The sequence below is a fragment of the Adiantum capillus-veneris genome, chromosome 19, assembly GCF_014529385.1.
Source record: "Adiantum capillus-veneris isolate H3 chromosome 19, ASM1452938v2, whole genome shotgun sequence".
NCBI lineage: Eukaryota > Viridiplantae > Streptophyta > Polypodiopsida > Polypodiales > Pteridaceae > Adiantum > Adiantum capillus-veneris.
Window position 1 is genome coordinate 76,231,629 of NC_140949.1, and position 19,638 is coordinate 76,251,266.

The window sequence follows — 19,638 nt, forward strand, 5'->3', positions numbered from 1 at the left end:
AGCAGGTTTGATCTGCATCCACAATTTCCACTCCCACACTCGTAACAACACACAAGAGCACCTCTCCAGATATGTAAGTCCCTACTAAGATCATAGAAAACCCATCTGCAACATCCAGAGTTACAGACAAGTTTTAAAAAGCCACTACGAACATTGTAAACATAGATGAACCAATACACTTTCATAAAGTCTCAATACATAAGGAGCAAAAATGTTTGTCAGTAATCCATCAAAAAAAGAAAAAACAAGCCGGATCCACAGTCCTATTGACAGCAACGACTCCTACCAAAAGAGTCCAGAGACAAGAAAACACCATTTGGCAAATAAAGACAGACCTTACGAAGAAAAACATACAAGCTAATTGTTGGTATGTGAGTGTCGGCACGAGGAGAGGGGCTCAGCTCAACCCATTTCAATCTATTCCCAGCAAATAACAACTTATTTCCCAAAAAAGGAAGCACGTAAAGACAGCATCAAATGTCACACAAGATATATTCGTAAGAATTCATCAAACGAAGATCTCCTTTAAAAAAGATTCCATAACAAGATACTTGCACAATATGGTAACGCAAATATCATCACCTATCGATACGTATCCAGAAAGACAATTACCAAAGACAAAGTGGGCCATTCATGGCACCTAGTAATTTATGTATGATACACCGCTACTTCCTGCTACATCGCTAGTCTCCATCGTAGCAAGCTCTAAAGTTTTCAGATCAACAAAAACATCTGCAGGAGGTAACTCATAAAAGAATCTTACTCAGAGAAAACTAGCGATAGCTTTTGTTATATAGCTGTGAACAGTAATAGATACGTAGTCCCTCGGACCTTCACATCTCACCTGAACAGGAACGCTGTAACTTGATTTGCTATATAAATATTTGAGCAAAACATGCCACACAAGGGAGGACAGCCACACTAATATGTTAGTCAAGTATCAGGCATCACCACCCATTGACTTAGGACTAGCATGAGGTAGGTGGCAACAAATCACAGGTTCAACTGCACCAAAGCGATCAAAGTTCAAAACATATCTCTTTACTGCTCAGCTTTGAGGCTTGTCATCCTCACTTGTGAAAAACTCTACTTGAAGTAGGTTCATGCATAATAGACGATGTAAAATCAGCCTTGAACATGAAGGCCAAAATAGAAACAAGTAGATGACAATTCCTGGAAGAAAGTCAAAGACTCCAAATGAAGCTCAACGCCGGAAAAGAGCTCCACCACCTCGCTGCGTGTCATAGGCTCCCCAAGCAGCTCCAGATCCCAGAATGGCACTGTCCGAAGCTCCCCGCATCTGGATGGCAAACACACCACACTATAATTGACCAAGGCTGCCTTTCAATACGCAAAACGTATCTAAAAAGAAAGGCACTAACAAAACCTAGTTATAAGGATCGTAGACCTGAGAGAGGCCATAGGCATCTCCATAAGATGCTGCGGGAGGATAACCAGATTCGGGTATGCCATAGGACCCACCACCATACGACCCAACTATCAGCCAAAAAATCGATAGAAGCCTAATGAGATACGCAAAATTAAATTGTCCAATAAAGGTAGTCAGAAGTCCACGAAAACTTTTACCATGCGCTTTCATGTCTGCATTTGTAAGCTCTGCCCGAAGCTTCTCCATCTCTTTTGCCATAGAAACAAGATTCTTCTCCATCACTCCCCTTTGCTCCAACAACTCTGCATTGGCCTTTTTTTCATATTCAAAGGCAGCCCTGCCCAAGTCATTTAAAGGCATGTCTTACAATCCACTTAAACATGTCACAGACACTGTATATTGCATAAAGCAACAAGAGCTCCCAAAAACACCTGGCTCGTTGGATTTCATCACGCAGAGCTTCCATTTCCACCTTCATTGTGGAGCCTGCTTGTGCATCATTCCGAGCCTTTTGAAGATCCTGGGTGAGCTGAGTCACTTGATTAGAGAGATCCGTCCTTAGGGCAAGAAGCTTGTGAGCACCTGCTTTGGCATTTTCAAGCTCAGTTTTCAAAGGCTCTGTTGCACGAGCATCAGCTTCCAACTTGACTACCTTCTCAGTAAGCGCTCTTGTTTGCTGTTCTTTCTCCATCTGCAACCCTGCGAATGCTTGCTGCACTCGCTGAACATCCTGTTGGGTGATGGCAAGCTCCTGCCTGAGAGCAACATGCATAGTAGCTAGCCTTTGGTTTTCAGATAAAAGCTTCTGTATCTCCTCATGCTGTTGCAAAATTTTCTGCTCTAGTAGCGCTACTGTCATGTCAGGATGAGGCCTTCCACCAGGGCCAACAAACAGAGCCCCAGCTGCACCTAATGGCAGGCGAGGTAATCCAGCCATCTGGGCAAGGCAACTGAGCTGATAAGAACTAGCAGCCAAGACAATTCATCACAAAAAAGACATTATGGAACTCCCTACCAATCGGCCCATCTAACAGCAAAGGCAAATCTCAGCAGCACAAACATCCCTAATAACAAAATGCTTTATATGCTGGCCATTCCACTCATCAAGGTATATCTATTATCCAATAATAAAAAAAACCAGCAAAGCTACAAGGTGGCGAGAACCTCACAAGCTGAAATAACCTTGAAAAATGAACCAACACACCCTTTTGTAATACAAGAATATCGATGATACTGACTCAAAGACACTATAGAGAGAACACAGTTCCACCTTTTTCTGGGTTGACAAAGCGCAAACAACAATAATGCGTATCAGTAGCTGGGCCCATTGAGCTTTTGGCTGCCAAAGACCAACGGGTGATAAGAGAGGGGACTGAATGTTCCTGCTTGAGCAGTTTCGCACTCACTCCCAGTCTGTAAAACCAGGAAAGAGAGAACAGAAAAGGCTCTTAATGCTCAAAGGCAAAAACGTGAGCTGCTTCTTTTCTATCATTTTGAAAGAGCGTCGGGTGAGTTTTTCCCTCTCGTCTCCCTCCTGCTTCAATTACCAGTATGCACATGGCATCCAAATATTCAACAGATAACAGTGGATTCAAGGTTCAATCCATAAGTACGTATGGAACATTTCCATACAAGTCGTTTTTTTTGTCCGGGCATTTTGGGTCCGCAAGGGAGCGCAACGCTTTGGGCAATATGCCCCTAATATTATAGGCCAGTATTATGTGCAGAGCTCTCTGGCTTTTAATAGAGAGCAGCACACACAGCAGCAGAAAGGATCCGCAAGGAAAAGTCGAGGAGTTATTTGGTTGAGCGTCTTTGCTCTAAGGATCTCCAAAACTCTAACACAGCTTAAGAATTATGTACGCCTATGGGTACATGGATAACATACGAAGATGCAAACATATGCCAAGGTGGGTCATTTTTTCTGCTGAACGGAATGAGATGAACCAACTTTCGTTTTAGGAACTGGACGGGAGTTTGTTATACTCTCTTGAGCGCCTTTTTGCACGCAAGGATATTCCTACACGAAAATCTCTATTTGAGACGTGTTCAGTAGAAGGAATTTGAGTTTCTCTATGAAGAAGAGGTTTTCTCATGGTCGTTGATCATTGAGTACGCTATGTGCTTTTACCATTACAATAGTATATGTTTCTCCATGAGCAGGTCAAGTAGCATTTACACGCTGCTGGGAGAAATTCGAACTATTATGTTCATAAGAGTATAATTCGCCAACCGTTTCAAAACGGTAAGATTTACATATGAGAGAACATCCCTAAGGATTAAAGAGGGTTTGCTCTATTGTGAATCGGGTGAACGTACGTTCAAAAAATGCTATGGCTAGAATCCTATCTGCATGAGATTTTGCAAGTAGTCATTTATGCTTGCAAGGTGAATCATTTTTTACGTTTTTGCAAGGACCAGACGCTAATGAGCGTCGGGAAAACACTGCTGGTTGTAATACCTTGCAGGAGAAAAAAAAAATGGAAAGCAGTGCCGATGTGCACAAGTAATCTTCAGATCAGAACAATTGGCCTTTCCCAGAACAATTGGAAATTCTTAACTGTGTTAGAATTGTGCACAAGGAAAAGCAACCACTTGAATGAAGATGGGTTCAGAGAAAACTTTGAGGAAAAATGAATGCTTTCTGAGAAAGCGGGTTGCTTTTCGGGAAAGAAGATGCTTTCCCGCGAGGAAGTCTATGTCTCCATTGCAACAGTGCATGTGATTGCATCCAAGGACATCTGGGAAGTGTTGTGAGAGCATTGTTTTTAACTTAGGTTTTATTGAGTTTTTGGGCAAATTCGGACTATTTTAAAATACGCCACCCGCCCACCTAATAAGCGGACAGCCATCTGATAAATAATGCAACAGATCAGCCAGCGTTTTCTCTCTCTCTTTTTAGCAAAACCGCACGAAAAAAAAAAACGGTTGCGGTCTCTACGGGGGCAGCCAGTCCTCTGCTATCTTTGTCGTGGCCATGGAGCTATATAAGCATCACACGCCCTCTCCCAGAGGGAAGACCAGTTTTCGCAAGAAGGAGATGTTGCTGCAGATTTCAGGCGCAAAGAAGACGTTGCCGGTGATGCCCATGGCTGCCCCCCGAATTGTACCAAAGGTAGACCGCTCTCGCCGAGGAGAGTAGGGCCTTTGGAGGAGGGTTTTACAACGTCTCTAATGCCATATTCTCCTCTCTCTCTCTCTATCTCTCAGTCTCATACACTTGCACGCACATTGTCCATTCACTTTGTTGTGATCATAGCACTTTCCATTAAGAACGGAAGGCTCTTCCTTCGATAAGAACTAAAAGGAACCTTGAGCACAATTCCGAGCACTCATCTTAAGCAAAGCGCAAAAAATCATTCCGCTGCACCTAACAATATAGTTGAGGGAGAAGTTCGACATAGTATTTGGGACCAAAAGATGGATTGGTCCCCCCCTTAAAGAGAATCCTTTATTAGGGAGTATCTTTTTACAAGCACAAGAACCAGAGAAAACCCCTCTCTTCTAATTCTCAAACTCGATGGTCATTCCTTCCCATGAGGGAAATCCAAGAGACGAGCTCTCAATCCTTTTCTCTCTGTACTCAGAGTCGAGACTACACAAACAATTTTCGAATTCCGTTCCCGAAATTCCCAAGCATAGGCCGAAGCCTTCCCGCTTCTTCTTCGCAATGACGTACCTGCATACACACACACACACGGGACAGCGATTCGTATGGCGAATCCACAATAGATACCCGTCGCTCTTGCGCGAGAAAAGCGACTTCCATGCTTCGTAGTCTCAAGATCTCTTGCATCTTCTGGCGGCAATCTTCTCTTGATGGCGCTGGCAACTCCTCCCTCTGAGTGAGGGCATGGGATACTTTTACAGCTCCCTAGCCACTGCAGGAAAAGCTGAGCAGAGGCTGCCCGGGCAGAGATCGCGACAGGGGATTTTTTTTTTTGTTCTACCCGAAATAGGGAGAGAGCATTCACTAGCTAGTTTTGTTGCTTAATTTTCTAAGTGGCTTGCCCACTTATTTAGTGGACGGCCGGCATATTTTAAAATTGGTATGAACCTGCCCAAAAAACTTATAAGTTAAAAACAATGCTTTTCACAACACTTCCCAGGCGTCCCTGGATGCAACCACATGCACAAATGCAATGCAAACATAGATTCCTCGTGGGAAAGCATCTGCTCTTCCCGGAAAACTTGTTAGAATATTCCGCTTTTTAAGAAAATCTTCTCAGACCCCATCTTTTTATTCTTGTGCTTGCATCTTTACATGTATTTTTTTTACTTTTTACTTTTTTGGGCTAGAGCCGGCAAGCCAGCAAGGAACTGCCTTTGCTTCGCATGCACACAAACGAGTCAAAGACAGATTACCTTGCGGACTTGCCGACAAAGGGAAAAGCGCCTCCATGCCATATCGTGGCATGTCAACGGGGAATGGAAGCAAGTTTCCCCCTCGGGGGAGTAAAAAGTCTTTTCATGCCATGTTAGTCAGTCCATGTTCCCTTGTTAGTCACGCCACCCGAGGGTTATGTCGAGAAATCACCAAACGAATTCAGTGATGCATTTAAGGACCGAGGCTGAGAGAGAGGGACAAACCCTTGTAACTCACAGAAAGTACTGAATCTTGCCCAGGTACTCCAGGATTTTCGCCTGGTAGAAAAAGGCTCCCGTCCAACGGATGTCCAGTAGGACTGCCATACCCAAGGTGGGCGTCGACTCAAAGGAGGCATCCCGATCCGGCCAACCATGGTCACCAAGGCCCGCTCGGAAAGCCCCAGGACCATGTTAGGCGAGACCGCACCGTACGCAATAACTACAAGCCCTACGAGCTTCAAACACCCTCACGGGCCAAAGCATTGTAGTATCGCGGTACGGCCCCGCAGAGGAATGCTGCAACGTTATCCGCATAGGCACTCCTCAGCTGCGGTCCACGACGACCATTATGGGCCCCACGGGGGACAACCCAACCTGGCAATCGCTTTCCGCTAATCTCCCCTCCCAGGAGTAACACTTCGGTATCTTCACCGCTCGGATTGTTTAACAGCCGTCTAGCATGTTCCAAACAGGGTCGTATTGAGCTTCTGAGATTGTCCAATTCAAGGCACTGTACCAACAGGTGCGTAAGTGACCTTGAACCTTCTTCCATTCCACATAACGGGCAAGTCCTCGACTGTGCCCGTTCAATCTTATCCTTAAGCCTTAAGCCATCCACTCTTGCTAGTAACAAGACTTTCTCCTCCATCCCACCGGGGTTCTTCCCAATGCTCTGCCTATAGAGGTATCCACGCGTGTCCTCATACTTCCTCTCGATATAAGGATCAAGGGAGACACATTGATGTGAGTGTTCCCAAAGCTTCCAGCTCTCCTGTCTTGCGGTTTCAACAGAAGCGCCGTTGATATACCTCTGCCCCCAAAACTTTGTCCTTTTACACCAAGTCCACTTCTTGAATTGGTTCCATTCTGGTATATTGTTAACCAAATCTGCAATCCAAGTCTTTAGACCTGCGTACTTGGTAAAAGCTCGTACCCTCTGTCCTGCACAGTAAGCTGGTACGAGGGGGAGCCCTAACTCCCGGTGAAGAGTTGCTGCTGCCACAGAACTCGACTTCGCGGCCTTACCGACTACCCACCTCATTCCAGTTGCTATAAGCGTCTCTAATGGGTTCAACTTCCTCATGTCATGTGAGCCCATAATCTCCGCTCCATAAGTCACCACTGGGAAGACGCACGCCTTGAGAAAGGCCAACCTTGACCACATCGGAATTTTCTTAAGAGCATAGAAGATGTTTATGGGCATACAAAGACTTACGTGCACTTTCAATCCTATCCTTAAGGATAGTATCGATCGAGACTTCGCTGTCTATTAAGATGCCCAAGTACCTATACTCCGAAGCTACCTGAATCTCCTCAGGTCCGATGTGGGGTTTGAAGGCAATAAGTTCCTCAAGGTCCCCGTTGAACACGGTCGCCTGGCATTTCTTTATGCCGAACTTCATCCCCCGCTTCTCCGCCCAACTATGCAATCTATCTAAACTAGCCTGCAACTCCTCCTTAGACTCCGCAAATAAAACTAAATCATCTGCAAAAAGCAGGCCCTGGATCTTCAGGAGTAGGCCTGGAATAGCCACCCCAAGGTCAGTCGCACTCTCATCCAGTCTTTACATGTATTCCTCTTTCCAGTTCGGGATTCTTGCCAGACCAAAGAGATATTCCTTTCCGATGCTCCCGTCACCCCATCACGCGACGCATCAAGAATATTCGTTTCCCGGTCTCTCCTACCGAACTAATGGTAAAACCCCTTCGCAATGCTTAATGTCACCCATCATATGACGCATCACAATTTTCCGTTCCTGCTGGATTTTAATAATTCCAATAAATCTACAGTTCCTAACGTTATGGTTCAAGTGCACATCTTTAAATATCATAATTTCAATAAAAAGAAATTACTCGAGAAAATAAGAAAATAGTCCATTTAGCAACATGTGCAATTACATGAACAACTTGGGGTTGTTTGTCACAAGTTGGTGATGTTGGATTTAGAATCTCAAAGGGTGCCTTCCCCGTAGACGAATGTATGGTATTGTTATACGCGCGTTGGACAAGGAGCAAATACTCCTCCCAATCAGACTGTCTGTCCGAAACATTGGATTTCAACATATCCAATATTGTGCACACTGCCCACAGTTTGAAGATGGTATGCAAAAGAAAAACCAACTTCGTGCCAAGGTTATCAAACAAAGAACGCCAAAAAATTCTTGTCATACAAGAATCTCGATCACTCACAATACACTTGGGCTTCCCATGATGCTTGAAAATTTGTTCTAGAAAAACCCTAGCCAAATGATCTGCTATGGTCGTTTTTCTTACTAGAATAAAGTGAGGTTGCTTGCTAAATCTATCCACGATGGTTCCAGATCGCATCATTTCCAATCTGAGTCTTTGGAGATCCATAATAAAATCCATGGCAATACTCTCCCAAGGTCGATCACAAGCAGGCAAAGGTTGGAGTAATCAAGGAGTCTTATGCCGATCATACTTGACTTTTTGGCAAAGCAAACATTCCCAAACATGTTGATCGATGTCTACTCTAAGACTTGGCCAAAAGAAATATCTTTCGAATGTTAAGGTCGTAGGAAGAATACCCGGTGACATGCATAAGGTAAAGCATGTGCTTCATCCATGATTTTCTTCCTCAATGGCATCATGTCACAAGACGGGCACTCCGTGCCAACAGAAAAGAACAGACTGAACAACTTTAAGCACTTCAAATAACAACTGAATTGAGAGAGAGAGAGAGAGAGAGAGAGAGAGAGACGACACACGACACGGAGTGGCTGAATTCCACCCCAGAGAGTATTGGCCCCAAACCTTGGTGTCCCTTTCGGTATTTCTTTATATTGCATCAACACAGTACCGGCCGGTACTCGAGACTCTGCACCTTCTCCAGGAAGCATGCCACAGAATGAGCCCTAGCCTCATATTTAAAGGCCCTTGGCTTGAAAAGCAGTTATAGTAAAAAGCCTTTAAAACTCAAAAGCTTTTGGTCCAAAAAGCAATGCCAAAAGCTGTCAGCGAAATTTACGAAAATCCGTATAACCTACCACGTCATCAGCCAGCGCAAAACGCGAAAATCCATACAACCTGCCACGTCATCATGTCAACGTAATTTTCGAAAATTCACCACGCGTCAGTTTTGGTGTGTGTCCGGATCCTGCTTTATTTTAATCCTTTATGTCACTTGGGGGCCCATCGTACGGAGTCCCCATAAGTTAATAGGACCTCTTCTTCTTCTACTACTTGTTCTTCTTAGGGTTTAGGCCCCTCGGCCGGCATATGTAAGTTGGCTCTAGTCTTTAGGGTTTTGCCACGTTAGCAGTTTGTTACATCTCCCCTTCTTGAAAGAGAGTAAGCGTCCACGATTACAGCATATCTGCAAAACAACTCAAGTTAGCTCAAAAAAATAAATTTCCGAGGGTCATTCCGGGGGACATTCTGAGGGACAATCGGTTTGCTCTTTTTATTAAGGAGTTAGCTTCTCCTTTCTTCTCTTTTGATCAAGGAGTTAGCTTCTCCTTTCGGTTGTTTTGATCAAGGAGTTAGCTTCTCCTTTCTACTCTTTTGATCAAGGAGTTAGCTTCTCCTTTCATCCAAATTGGAACTCTTGATATTCCGGCGTAGTAAAATTAGCCATCACACCCAGACCGTACTGATCTTCCACGGGTGTGTTGATGCACTAAAAAATTACATACCCAGGCAATCTCATCCAATTAGGAATATTCAATAATTGGCACATCACCATGCAACACAAATGCTCACATATGCATGTTACAAGACACAGAAACATAAAGCCGCCGATGAACACTCCCCCCGCAAAAACCCATCCGGGTCCGGGCCATGAGCTGTTCAACGACTCCCTCATCACTCCTCTCGCAAATAACCTAAAAAGGTCCGGGCCATGAGATATAAAGGCCTTTTACAACCAAACGCTCCCCAGACTGCAGCCTGCGTCGTTTGGAGGTGCTGAGAGTAACCACCGCTCTAGACTTCTTAATACTCCCCCCGTAAATAACCATGCAAGTCCGGGCCATGAGTAACAACAACAATACTCCCCCCGTAAATAACCACAAGGGTCCGGGCCATGAGTAAAAACAACACTTTTCAATCATTCAATACTCCCCATGCAAATAACCACAAGGGTCCGGGCCATGAGTATGAACAAGCATTCTCAAACATCTTTTCTCACTACTCCACCCGGGAGTAAAATCACCAATCAATGAAACCAGTATTAAAACTAGAGTCAAACAATTCAAATCGGCACCAAGCAGGTTCAAAACAGATACCCTCCATTTCAAACAAAGCTTCAAACAATACTTTCTCAAACAAAGTTCAAAAGTATCTAACTATAGAAAAACTAGAGAGTTCATTCAGGGTTTTGTTCGGACAACTGAACTTTGAAGACGCCTGGCTTGCCCTTCTGCATCACGGTGATGGTTCGGTTTCGAACTTGGAGAGTCGCATCGTTCTTATCATGCCAAGGCATGCCTAATAGAACGTCACAGTTGCCCAACTTCATAATGTGGAAACCGGCTTTTCCATGATAATCTTGGATAGTCACTAGAAGAGCACCAATGAGTGGTATCACTTTCTGAGTTTGCCCTGCGGCTAGCTCAGCTTCAATTTCTCCACCCTCTGCATCATAATCAAAGTCCATCTACTTCAAGAATTGTGGATGGATGAAGTTCTCTTTAGCTCTTGGGTCAAAGAAAATTAGGGCTTTCAAACCGTTGACTTTGCCATATGCTCGACACAATTCATTTGTACTTTCAAGGCGTATGCCATAGATGTCAAGTACTAATCCAATGGCTGGTTTAGCTCGTTTGGCTGGAGATAGTCCTAAGTTTCTGTCGACCGTCGACGCGGGGAGTGCGTTGGGGACAACCAAAATAGTTATGTCCTGTTTGAAAGCATCCAAAACATCAGCCTTCTTGTAGTAAGGTGTCTCGTTATTGAGGTGTAAAACGAAGCCTTTGTGGTTGACTTTCACGAGACTCGAGAATTTGTTCGTTGTTGCCGAGAGTTGTGGTTAGTGGCCGGAGATTCTTCTCCGGTAAACTCTAGCTTTGCCTTCATCAGTTTGTAGCCGACCGCGCATGGTCCATAAGTTCTTGCATGGTAGAGACTTGCTTGGATAGACAATATTCCTGCAATGGTAATGGTAGTCCGATGGTGTATCGCTCACACTGGGCCTCCAAGGGAACAGATCTAAAAAAAGACACCGGAAGGTACACGTCGAGAAACCTTTGGTTATATTCGTCCATGGTTTCGGTGGCAAGCATTTTCAAGTTGCCCCACTCTGCCAAAATCCGGACTTCAAACATCGAAGTCATGTAACTACGTGCAAAAACTGTCTTGAAAGCTTGCCAGGTCCTTGGAGCATGTTGTTGTGTCTCGATTGAACTCCACCATTGCATAGCATTATCTTTAAGAAATCCCGCTGCTCAAGAAATCTTGGATTCTTCTGTATAGTTTCCCAAAGCATAGATGTTGTCGAATTGCTGTAGGAACTGCAATGCTTTCATGCGATCTTTCACCCCGAAAAAAGTGAAAAATATGATTGTTGTGCCATCATCTTTGAAATCTTTGGGTTGGTTAGGCGCATATCTCGAATCTTTGGGGCCAATACTCTAGGCACGGAACTTCGTCGGGCCGTGCGACTCTCTCTCTCTCTTTTTATTAAAGTTCAAAGATTATGAAGTTTCTGTTCGTGTGTTGCTATTGATTTCTCGCTTAGGGTGTCCAAGCCGGATACAAAAAGACCTGATGATACCCACTCTTTAGATCAATGCGACTAGAGATGCTTGCACCGTGTAACTTATCGAGAATATCATCAATCCGAGGAATCGAAAAGCGATTCCTCATAGTGATCTTGTTTAGAGATCGGTAGTCTATGCACATTCAGAACGTGCCATCTTTCTTTTGCACCATAAAACTAGAGCAATTCGGTAAAGTACTTGATCGAACACCTTTTTCCAAAAGCTTGTTGACTTGCTTCAGAGTTTCCTCATGGTGAGCAAGACTTACTCTATAAGGGGCTTGGTTTGGAGGTAAGCGAGGATAAATGCAATGATCTTCTGGACGTTCCAAAGGTAGCTTATCCGGAAGAGTATCCGTGAAACAATCCTTATACCTTTCAATCAATTGAAAACGTTTAATTTCCAAACTAGAGAGCGAGCCCCCATTAGTTTATTCTTTTCCCATTCTCATAATCAGCTAGTTGATGAGTCTCTCATGAAGCGTTATGGTCATGTGAATCGTCAACGCATTGTGATCTTGTTTGATACTGGTAGTATGCATGATGTGATTGGTGACTCTTGTAGACAGAGCCCGCTTGGAGGTTAGCAAGACATCTCCTCTTGAGATGTCGGGCTTCGCTCCCAGTATGGACTCTCTCATTACACGAGAGTGCCTTGATGTGTTATTCACTGTTAAGCAAGCCTCCTTCCGTAAAAAAAATTCTAGTCTCCTCTTTCAGCATGTGATATGATTTTGGGCTTTAGATGGTTTCGTGAGCATAACCCTCTCATTGATTGGGCCAACAATACGGTAACTCTAAATGCCAAAAGTAACTCTCTCATTATCATTCGTCGTAAAGAGGTTAGTCATTCTTTACCTCTCATTTCTAATGTGTAGGCGAAGCTTGAAGAGAAACAAGAGAAAGAGACTCTCTCGGTCCTTTCTTCTCCAAAGCACAACACACATGTTTTGCATGATAGAGATGTGATTCTTCACAAGGATGATGATTTAGATGATGATTTTTCTAGTGAAGCTAACCTCATTGCAAATACGATCAGACACGCCGAACCGATCTTGGCTCTCGAGTCGAGGTCCAAAGAACCCACTCAGAAAGTATTGTGTGATCGCATGATTAGTCAGCACGCATTGTTCGAGTTTTTCATTCGTGACAGTTTCTTGTATTTTCCTCACCGTCCTTATGTGTTCCCTTTTCACAGGCATGCCGTATTGTACGATGCACGTGACTCACTCACAGATGAGCACGGACATATGCAGATCACTTTCGAAAAGAAAAAAAGTTTGCATTCAACGATTTCCCATCGTTTACCGATTGTCTGTTTTGTCAATAGCTTTTACATGTTTCTTCCTTGGCATGACACAGTCTCAGAAAGAGCACGAGAAAGATTGTCCATCAAGCATCAGCATTTCCATTGTGATTTGCCACAATTAATAGGTTTAAGTCGAAGGTTTAAGATTCGATCTCTCTTTTGCGTGTATTTGGTGTCCGTCACTTAGTTCATCTGCATTGCATGCACAGTCTTGACTCTTTTACGAAGAATAGTATTTTTCCTGTTACTCTACATGGAATGGGTATGATTATAATTTTATCCTGGAAGTGGTTTCAGGAATTTTCCTCCTCGAAGATTCTTGAAGAAGGTAGATCCACGACCATGGCCGAAGTTGGAGCATGGAAGCCGCAACAGATCACTTTGTGTCGCTTTCGACGCAGCCCAAAGAAGCAAGCATTACAGACCTTCATGAAGTTCAAGTATCACACGACCCACGCATCAGAGTGGGTCAGCGAAGCGTTCCTCGCAGGATTCCAAGAGTTGTTGGCGCTCTCCCTCGATGCCATACAGCTCGGTACCAATACCTCACTTTGAAAAGGAGATGTCACGTGCACGTCTAACTCTATGTGCATGGGACAAGCTATCAAGTCTAGGATTCACGTCAGCTTAGGAAGTATTCTGGAACCTTTTGTGAGCCTGTGCGCAGGCCGTGCATGTCCAGGCACCTAGAGTAGTTGCATATCCTCTGGTTGCACACAGCATGACATTCAGTACCCATCATGAGCATCATGAGCATTTTTTGTTGGAAAAGTGAGTAGGGCAAATTTGATAAGCTACTATAAAAGAAACCTAGCGCTAGCACGTTCTGGCAGAAGAGACAGAAGAAGTTCCAGCAACTTACAATGCACCTTCTCAACAAGACCGGCAGAAGGCCTAACGTTTTCAACCAACAAAACTGACAACATTTTTGGGATTCCTTTCCATAGCGTTTTCAGCAGGAGATTCAACCTAGCGTTTTTTATCAATAAATTCGACCTGGCGTTTTTCAGTTTTACAGACCTAGCCTAGCATTTTGCAGTTTCCGGTGTTAAATCAGCCCAAGTACATCAGCGTTTTCAGCTTTCAGCATTCAGCCATTGCAGCTTTAGCCCCTAGCCTCGCAGATCTCACCTATCTGCAGCAAATCCTTGTCGTACCGTCGAGTCAGCCAGTGTTTTCAGATTAAGCCCGCTGTCGGCATATTTCAACAGCTGCATTTTCAACGCATCATCGTCGCCATTGCCGTCCTCACCGAAACATTTTAAAGATCAGTAGAAAGTCAACGTTTTGCAGATTTCAACGGTTCAGCCCTAGCGTTTCAGATTTCAGCCCGTCTTCCTCGTCGTCATCATTGTCGTCAATATCGTCGGCAAGTCCATTGCATCTAGACCATTCTACCAGATTTGTACAATCAATAGCATAGACCTCTCTCGCCATAGAGAGAGGGGTCCTTGGAGGAGGGTTTGAGAACCATCTGGTGTCGTATCTCTCTCTCTCTCTCTCTCTCTCTCTCTCTCTCTCTCTCTCTCTCTCTCTCTCTCCACCTTCATTCACAGTAGCATTCACTTTGTTTGTGATCATTGCATTCTCTCTCTAAAGGAACGGAAGGCTCTCCCTTCCATAAGTAAAAGGAACCCTTTAGCACAGTTAGGAGCACTCACCTTGAGCAAGATCAACATTCATTTCTATTCCACCTTACATTGTCCGCATGCTCCAAAGCGAGGGTCTTTTCCACATAGTCCGAGACCCATTGCATGTGACAACATGATACTCAACAATTTGCCATGCCATACATTTCAACAGAGTTGGAGGAAGTTCACTTGTATGATCGTACTTCAATGAATGAAAAAGAGCCGGATCACTATGGAAAGTTACTTTTACACATGTGTAATAGCACAGGTATGCTCATTGCCAATGGTGTATCTTTGTGGAGTGAAACCAATGGATTTACATATAGGAAACATAATGGGGACAATGTGATTGACTATATGCTACTCTCTGAGAACATCACGTATCACATAAAGAGTTTTATGTTTGGTCAATGGACCCCGGAATCCGAGCATCGCACCTTATGTATTGACCTTTCATGTGGAGAAGCACCAAAGCATGATAATTTCAGCCAAAGAAAAGAGAAATTATCACTATGTATGGATTTCAAACGAGCACTAATGTCAATTGAAATGGTTGAGCAAAAATTATGGATGACAAAGCTTCAATATGATGCACCATTGGTAACTAAATGGGAAGCTTTTAAGAAAGCTATTTGTTCTTGTGCCACAGAATGCTTTGCCATAAAGCATCTCCATGGTATCAACAAAGATAGATCACGCAAAAGGTGGTTTGATAAAGAATGTCAAGATGCTCGAAAGTCATTGATAAAGCTTGATGAAACTATAGACAAAGACAAATATCAAAGTCATTTGCATACATACAAAGCATTGATTCAAAAGAAGAGAAGAAGATGGGAGGTAAAGCAGCAACTTTTTCAAGTCCAAGAAAAGGCACATGCATGTGGAAGATTTTGGAGAAACTTGAGGAGCAAGCGAATTGAGAATTTTGGTAATTTGAGCCTTGTGGATATGTACACATATTGTAGGCAATTATATGAGCAAGCAAATGCTGAAAAAATGTCATTTTATAGTTCACTCCCACGTATGCTCTCTTTTTTTAATATTAAGGATGTATGCGGTGGGCTTGAATTGTTGGCCACTCGCAAAGCGGAAGATCTTCAAGGTATCAAGCCAAAGATGATCAAATGGACGGACGATTTTACCTATGAGTGGATGTGTGATATGTTCAACCTTGCACCTCAACATGGTATGCCTTATGATTGGAGTACTAATTGAGTTAAGCCTTTGCATAAAGAAGGGGATGTAAAGAATGTAAACAACTACCGGACTATAATGATTGGGTCTCTTATCGCAAAGTTGATAATGGAGATAAAATTGAGTAATTTGGCTGAAGAGAATGACAAGCGTGCAAAAGGACAAGCAGGTTTTCGTGGATGCCATAGCATCATTGATCATCTTGTCACACTTCGTGTTCTCATGGAGGAAAGTCGATTGAAAGACAAGCGATTGTATTGTTGTTTTGTGGACTTTAAGAAAGCCTTTGATATGATTCCACGTAACAATTTGTGAAGAAGGATGGAAGAACTCCAAGTGCCAAGTAAGTTTATGCTTGCGGTTTCTCGAATCTATGAGAAGGTGATTTGTCAATTGCGCATGGGAAGAGAAATTTCAAGAATGTTTATAAGCACTATTGGGGTTAAACGAGGATGTCCGTTGTCACCAACTCTCTTTGGTCAATGCATCGATCAATTGGAACAAATGGTACTTGACTTTATGCAAGAAGAAGGCATTGAAGAGGTCACTATTTGCAATGCGGTAATCATGCTTTTGTCGTATGCGGATGATGTAGTGCTTCTAACACACACTTTAGAAGATGCACAAAAGCTTATGGTTGTTCTTGAGAACTTTTGCTTGCAAAGTGGGTTGATTGTGAATGAGTCCAAAACAAAGGTTATGCTTGTGAAAACCAACCATAAGGAGAAGCCATGCATTGTATACAACAATGAGACACTTAAAGTTGTTGAGAGCTTTAAGTACCTTGGCCTTGAGGTACCATCCAATCACAAGTGGCATGAATATGCTATGCTCGTTTGGAAGCGGGAAAGAGAGCATATTATGCATTTGAGAACATGTGTAATGCAGGAAACATCAAGTGTTCGGTTCTCAAGAAGTATCTTTTTGATGCATTGGTGACACCGGTTCTTCTTATGGAGTTGAAGTGTGGGGCGGGAGCATCTCAAAGTCTACTTGGAAAGAGTTTGAGAATGTCCAAAAGTGTTTTTTTACAAACTTTCTCAAGTTAAGACACAAACACCATATATGCTCCTATTTCTTGAGTCGGGATCTCTTTCAATTGAGGTTATGGGCATAGAAAGGGTTGTGGAGTACATGATAAAGATGCGTCAAAACCCCTCACTTCGACTTCCTACAATTGCATGTAAAGCAAGGAAAAAAGTTCAAAAGATGCATAAAAGCAAGATCTTGAGCACGGGATGGATGCAAGACATAAAGAAGTGGTTTGGGAGATGGGATGCATTACACTTGCTACATGATGCTTCAATTGACTTCCAAGTGAATAAAGCTTTTTCTACACCGCCAATGTATTACGGCTTGAGAGAAATCAGGTGAGTCACGCTTCATACATTACACCACCCATATTGCCCCCAACTACAAAACCATGTTCTTCGCTGAAAGAGGGAACCGTACTCACAGTTACATGCTTGAGTCTATCCCCTTGTCGGCAATACGCACTATCGCAACCATTCGGCTTAGCTCCCATTTCCTTCGATGTGAGATAGGACGTTGGGACAATGGAGAAGAGTCAAATCGACTTTGCACATTATGCTCACTGCAAGTTCGAGAGTCTGAGTACCACACACTACTAGAGTGCTCAACTTTTGGTCACATCCGAACTTGCTTCTCTCACATTTTCAGCCATAACTTGGACCTACACACTTTCCTCTCCCAGCCACAGTATGGGCTCTCCATTGTGACTCGTCACTCTCATCACCACAATTTTGGAGCATCGAGACTCGAGTCACTCATCAGCCATACAAATACCACATCACATGTATGACCTCTGAGAACGATATAAAATCTCTCTCTCTCTCTCTCTCTCTCTCTCTCTCTCTCTCTCTCTCTCTCTCTCTCTCTCTCTCTCTCTCTCTCAAACTGATGACGTGGCATGACCATCTGTGACCGGACAGAAGTGATGACAAGCAAACTGTACGGACAGTCCCGAAAAACGCGTCGGAAATCACGCTGACAAGCTGATATGTGGCAGCTATGTCGACGATGCAATTTTCGTTGACTACTAACATGGCAGAATGTACAGAATTCCATAAATTACGATGGCTGCTTTACGCTGGCTGATTTCCGAGAGATTTTGAAGCCAAAATTTTGGGGATAATTGCTTTTGAGTTAGTACGCTTTTAAGTTAGAGATTTTTGGGGCTCTGCTTTTGGGCATCCCTTGTACCAATAAATAAGTTGGTTGGGCCTCATTGCCGACTCTCTTGTACTTTGAACACAGATTGATTAATAAAAATTACAGAAAGGGGTGCCAGTCTTTGGGGCCAATACCTTTGGGCACGGAACTACGATGGGCCGTGTCATCTTTGTGAACTGTTTTGAAGTGAATCTCTATCGTGTCGCAGTAGAAGCTTGACTTGGGATGTCCAAGTTTGTTACAGTGGTATCAAAGTGTGGCCAATTTTTCTTCGGGCAATCTGATCCTTTTCTCATGACACTTATGGATTCCAACAAGAATCAATAGACTTCTTCTGCAGCTGCTAACGCGAGAGGAGATCACGAAGAAGATTTACATTATCAAACAAAGAAAGAGTAGGAGCCACCTCGACCTACTCAGTTCGAACTTGAAGAGATGGAACGTCGACAACAGGTTGACGAGGCAACGAAGCAGATGATTAAAATTGCGAAGGATCCGAAATTTGCAAAATTTTTGTCTCGACAATCCATCGTAGAAGTGCACACCCAGTGGCAGAAAGCCACAGAACCACTAAAAAAACCGGCAACCAACCATCAAACTGGCAGTCAAGAAACCTCCTTCGAGGATGTTTATAGAGCAAGAATTACAAGAGGTGAGACACAGATTAGTCAGCTTTTGGACGCAAGCAACAAATCCAAAAAGCAAGAGAAAAAGCAAAAGAAAGGAACTGACCTCCCGGGTTATTTGGGTCGTCAATCTTCTTTTATATCGCCAAGAAAGCAAAAGAAGCGTGTACGATTTGAAGGACTACCCAATCCCTCTTCTTCTTCTTCTTCTTCTTCTTCTTCTTCTTCTTCTTACAGCTCTTCTGACTCAAGCGAGAGACAAAAAAGGCAAAAAGCGAAGCTTCGGAAAGGGCAAGAAAAAGGCAAAGAAACCGAGATTTCGCCCAGTGTTTGACAGTTCTACATAGGAGTCATCCTGAGACAGTTCGGACTCCGACGATCACATGTTTTATGCTAAGAAGAAGCACTTCAGAGCCAACCAATGGCTTTCTCGAAGACAAAAGCAAGAAAGTAAAAGAGTTCAAAGAAGGTGGACAGTAGATTAAGTTCATTTGAATCCTAGGGCTTTGGCCTTCATTCAGATAGCTTTCTCTGGAGGGCATTATTCAAAGCACTCCAAGAATAGGAGGGCTACATCTTTCTTCAAGGGAAATGCTCGAACATGGTGGTCCACTCTTCTTCTGAGGAAAGAAGCTCCAGTTAAATGGTTGAAATTCAAAAGGCTCTTTATTTTCTTCTTAGTCTCGGGAGTACGAACGAAGTATAAGTATTAAGAACTGCTTGGAATCATCTTCGGAAGACCAAGGGAGATTCTTTAAGGCTTATTGCAAGAAATTTTGGAACTCTTTTCTACCAACCTCTTCATTTAAGAAGGTCTCATATAAGGAACAGATTGAGCGGTTTTGTTGCGGACTCCCTACAGAGATCCGAGATTATTGCCTGGAACAAAAGTCTAATTCTATTCAAGAATTGATGGGTGGAAATTTGACCTATCCCAATGATGAGATCTTGACTCAGAGAACCCAACAAATCTCTCACAATGAAAGTAG

General features: G+C 43.4%; 1 protein-coding gene across 3 annotated transcripts in view; it reads right to left on the minus strand.

Annotated features, from left to right (window-relative positions):
- Positions 1-759: 759 nt before the first annotated feature.
- The window catches only part of LOC147434254 (protein FLX-like 1), a 37,685-nt gene continuing 18,806 nt past the window's right edge, over positions 760-19,638 (minus strand). Inside the window, exons 3-6 of one of the 3 annotated variants that reach the window (XM_086490814.1) lie at positions 1,822-2,327; positions 1,588-1,727; positions 1,409-1,497; positions 760-1,300 (exon numbers count right to left, since the gene is read on the minus strand). In XM_086490814.1, coding sequence (XP_086346940.1) covers positions 1,205-1,300; positions 1,409-1,497; positions 1,588-1,727; positions 1,822-2,327 — 831 coding nt within the window. In that variant the 3' untranslated portion in view covers positions 760-1,204. Of the gene's footprint in view, positions 1,301-1,408; positions 1,498-1,587; positions 1,728-1,821; positions 2,356-19,638 lie in introns of all 3 variants that reach the window. The other 2 variants (XM_086490813.1, XM_086490815.1) reach the window with 2 other exon arrangements.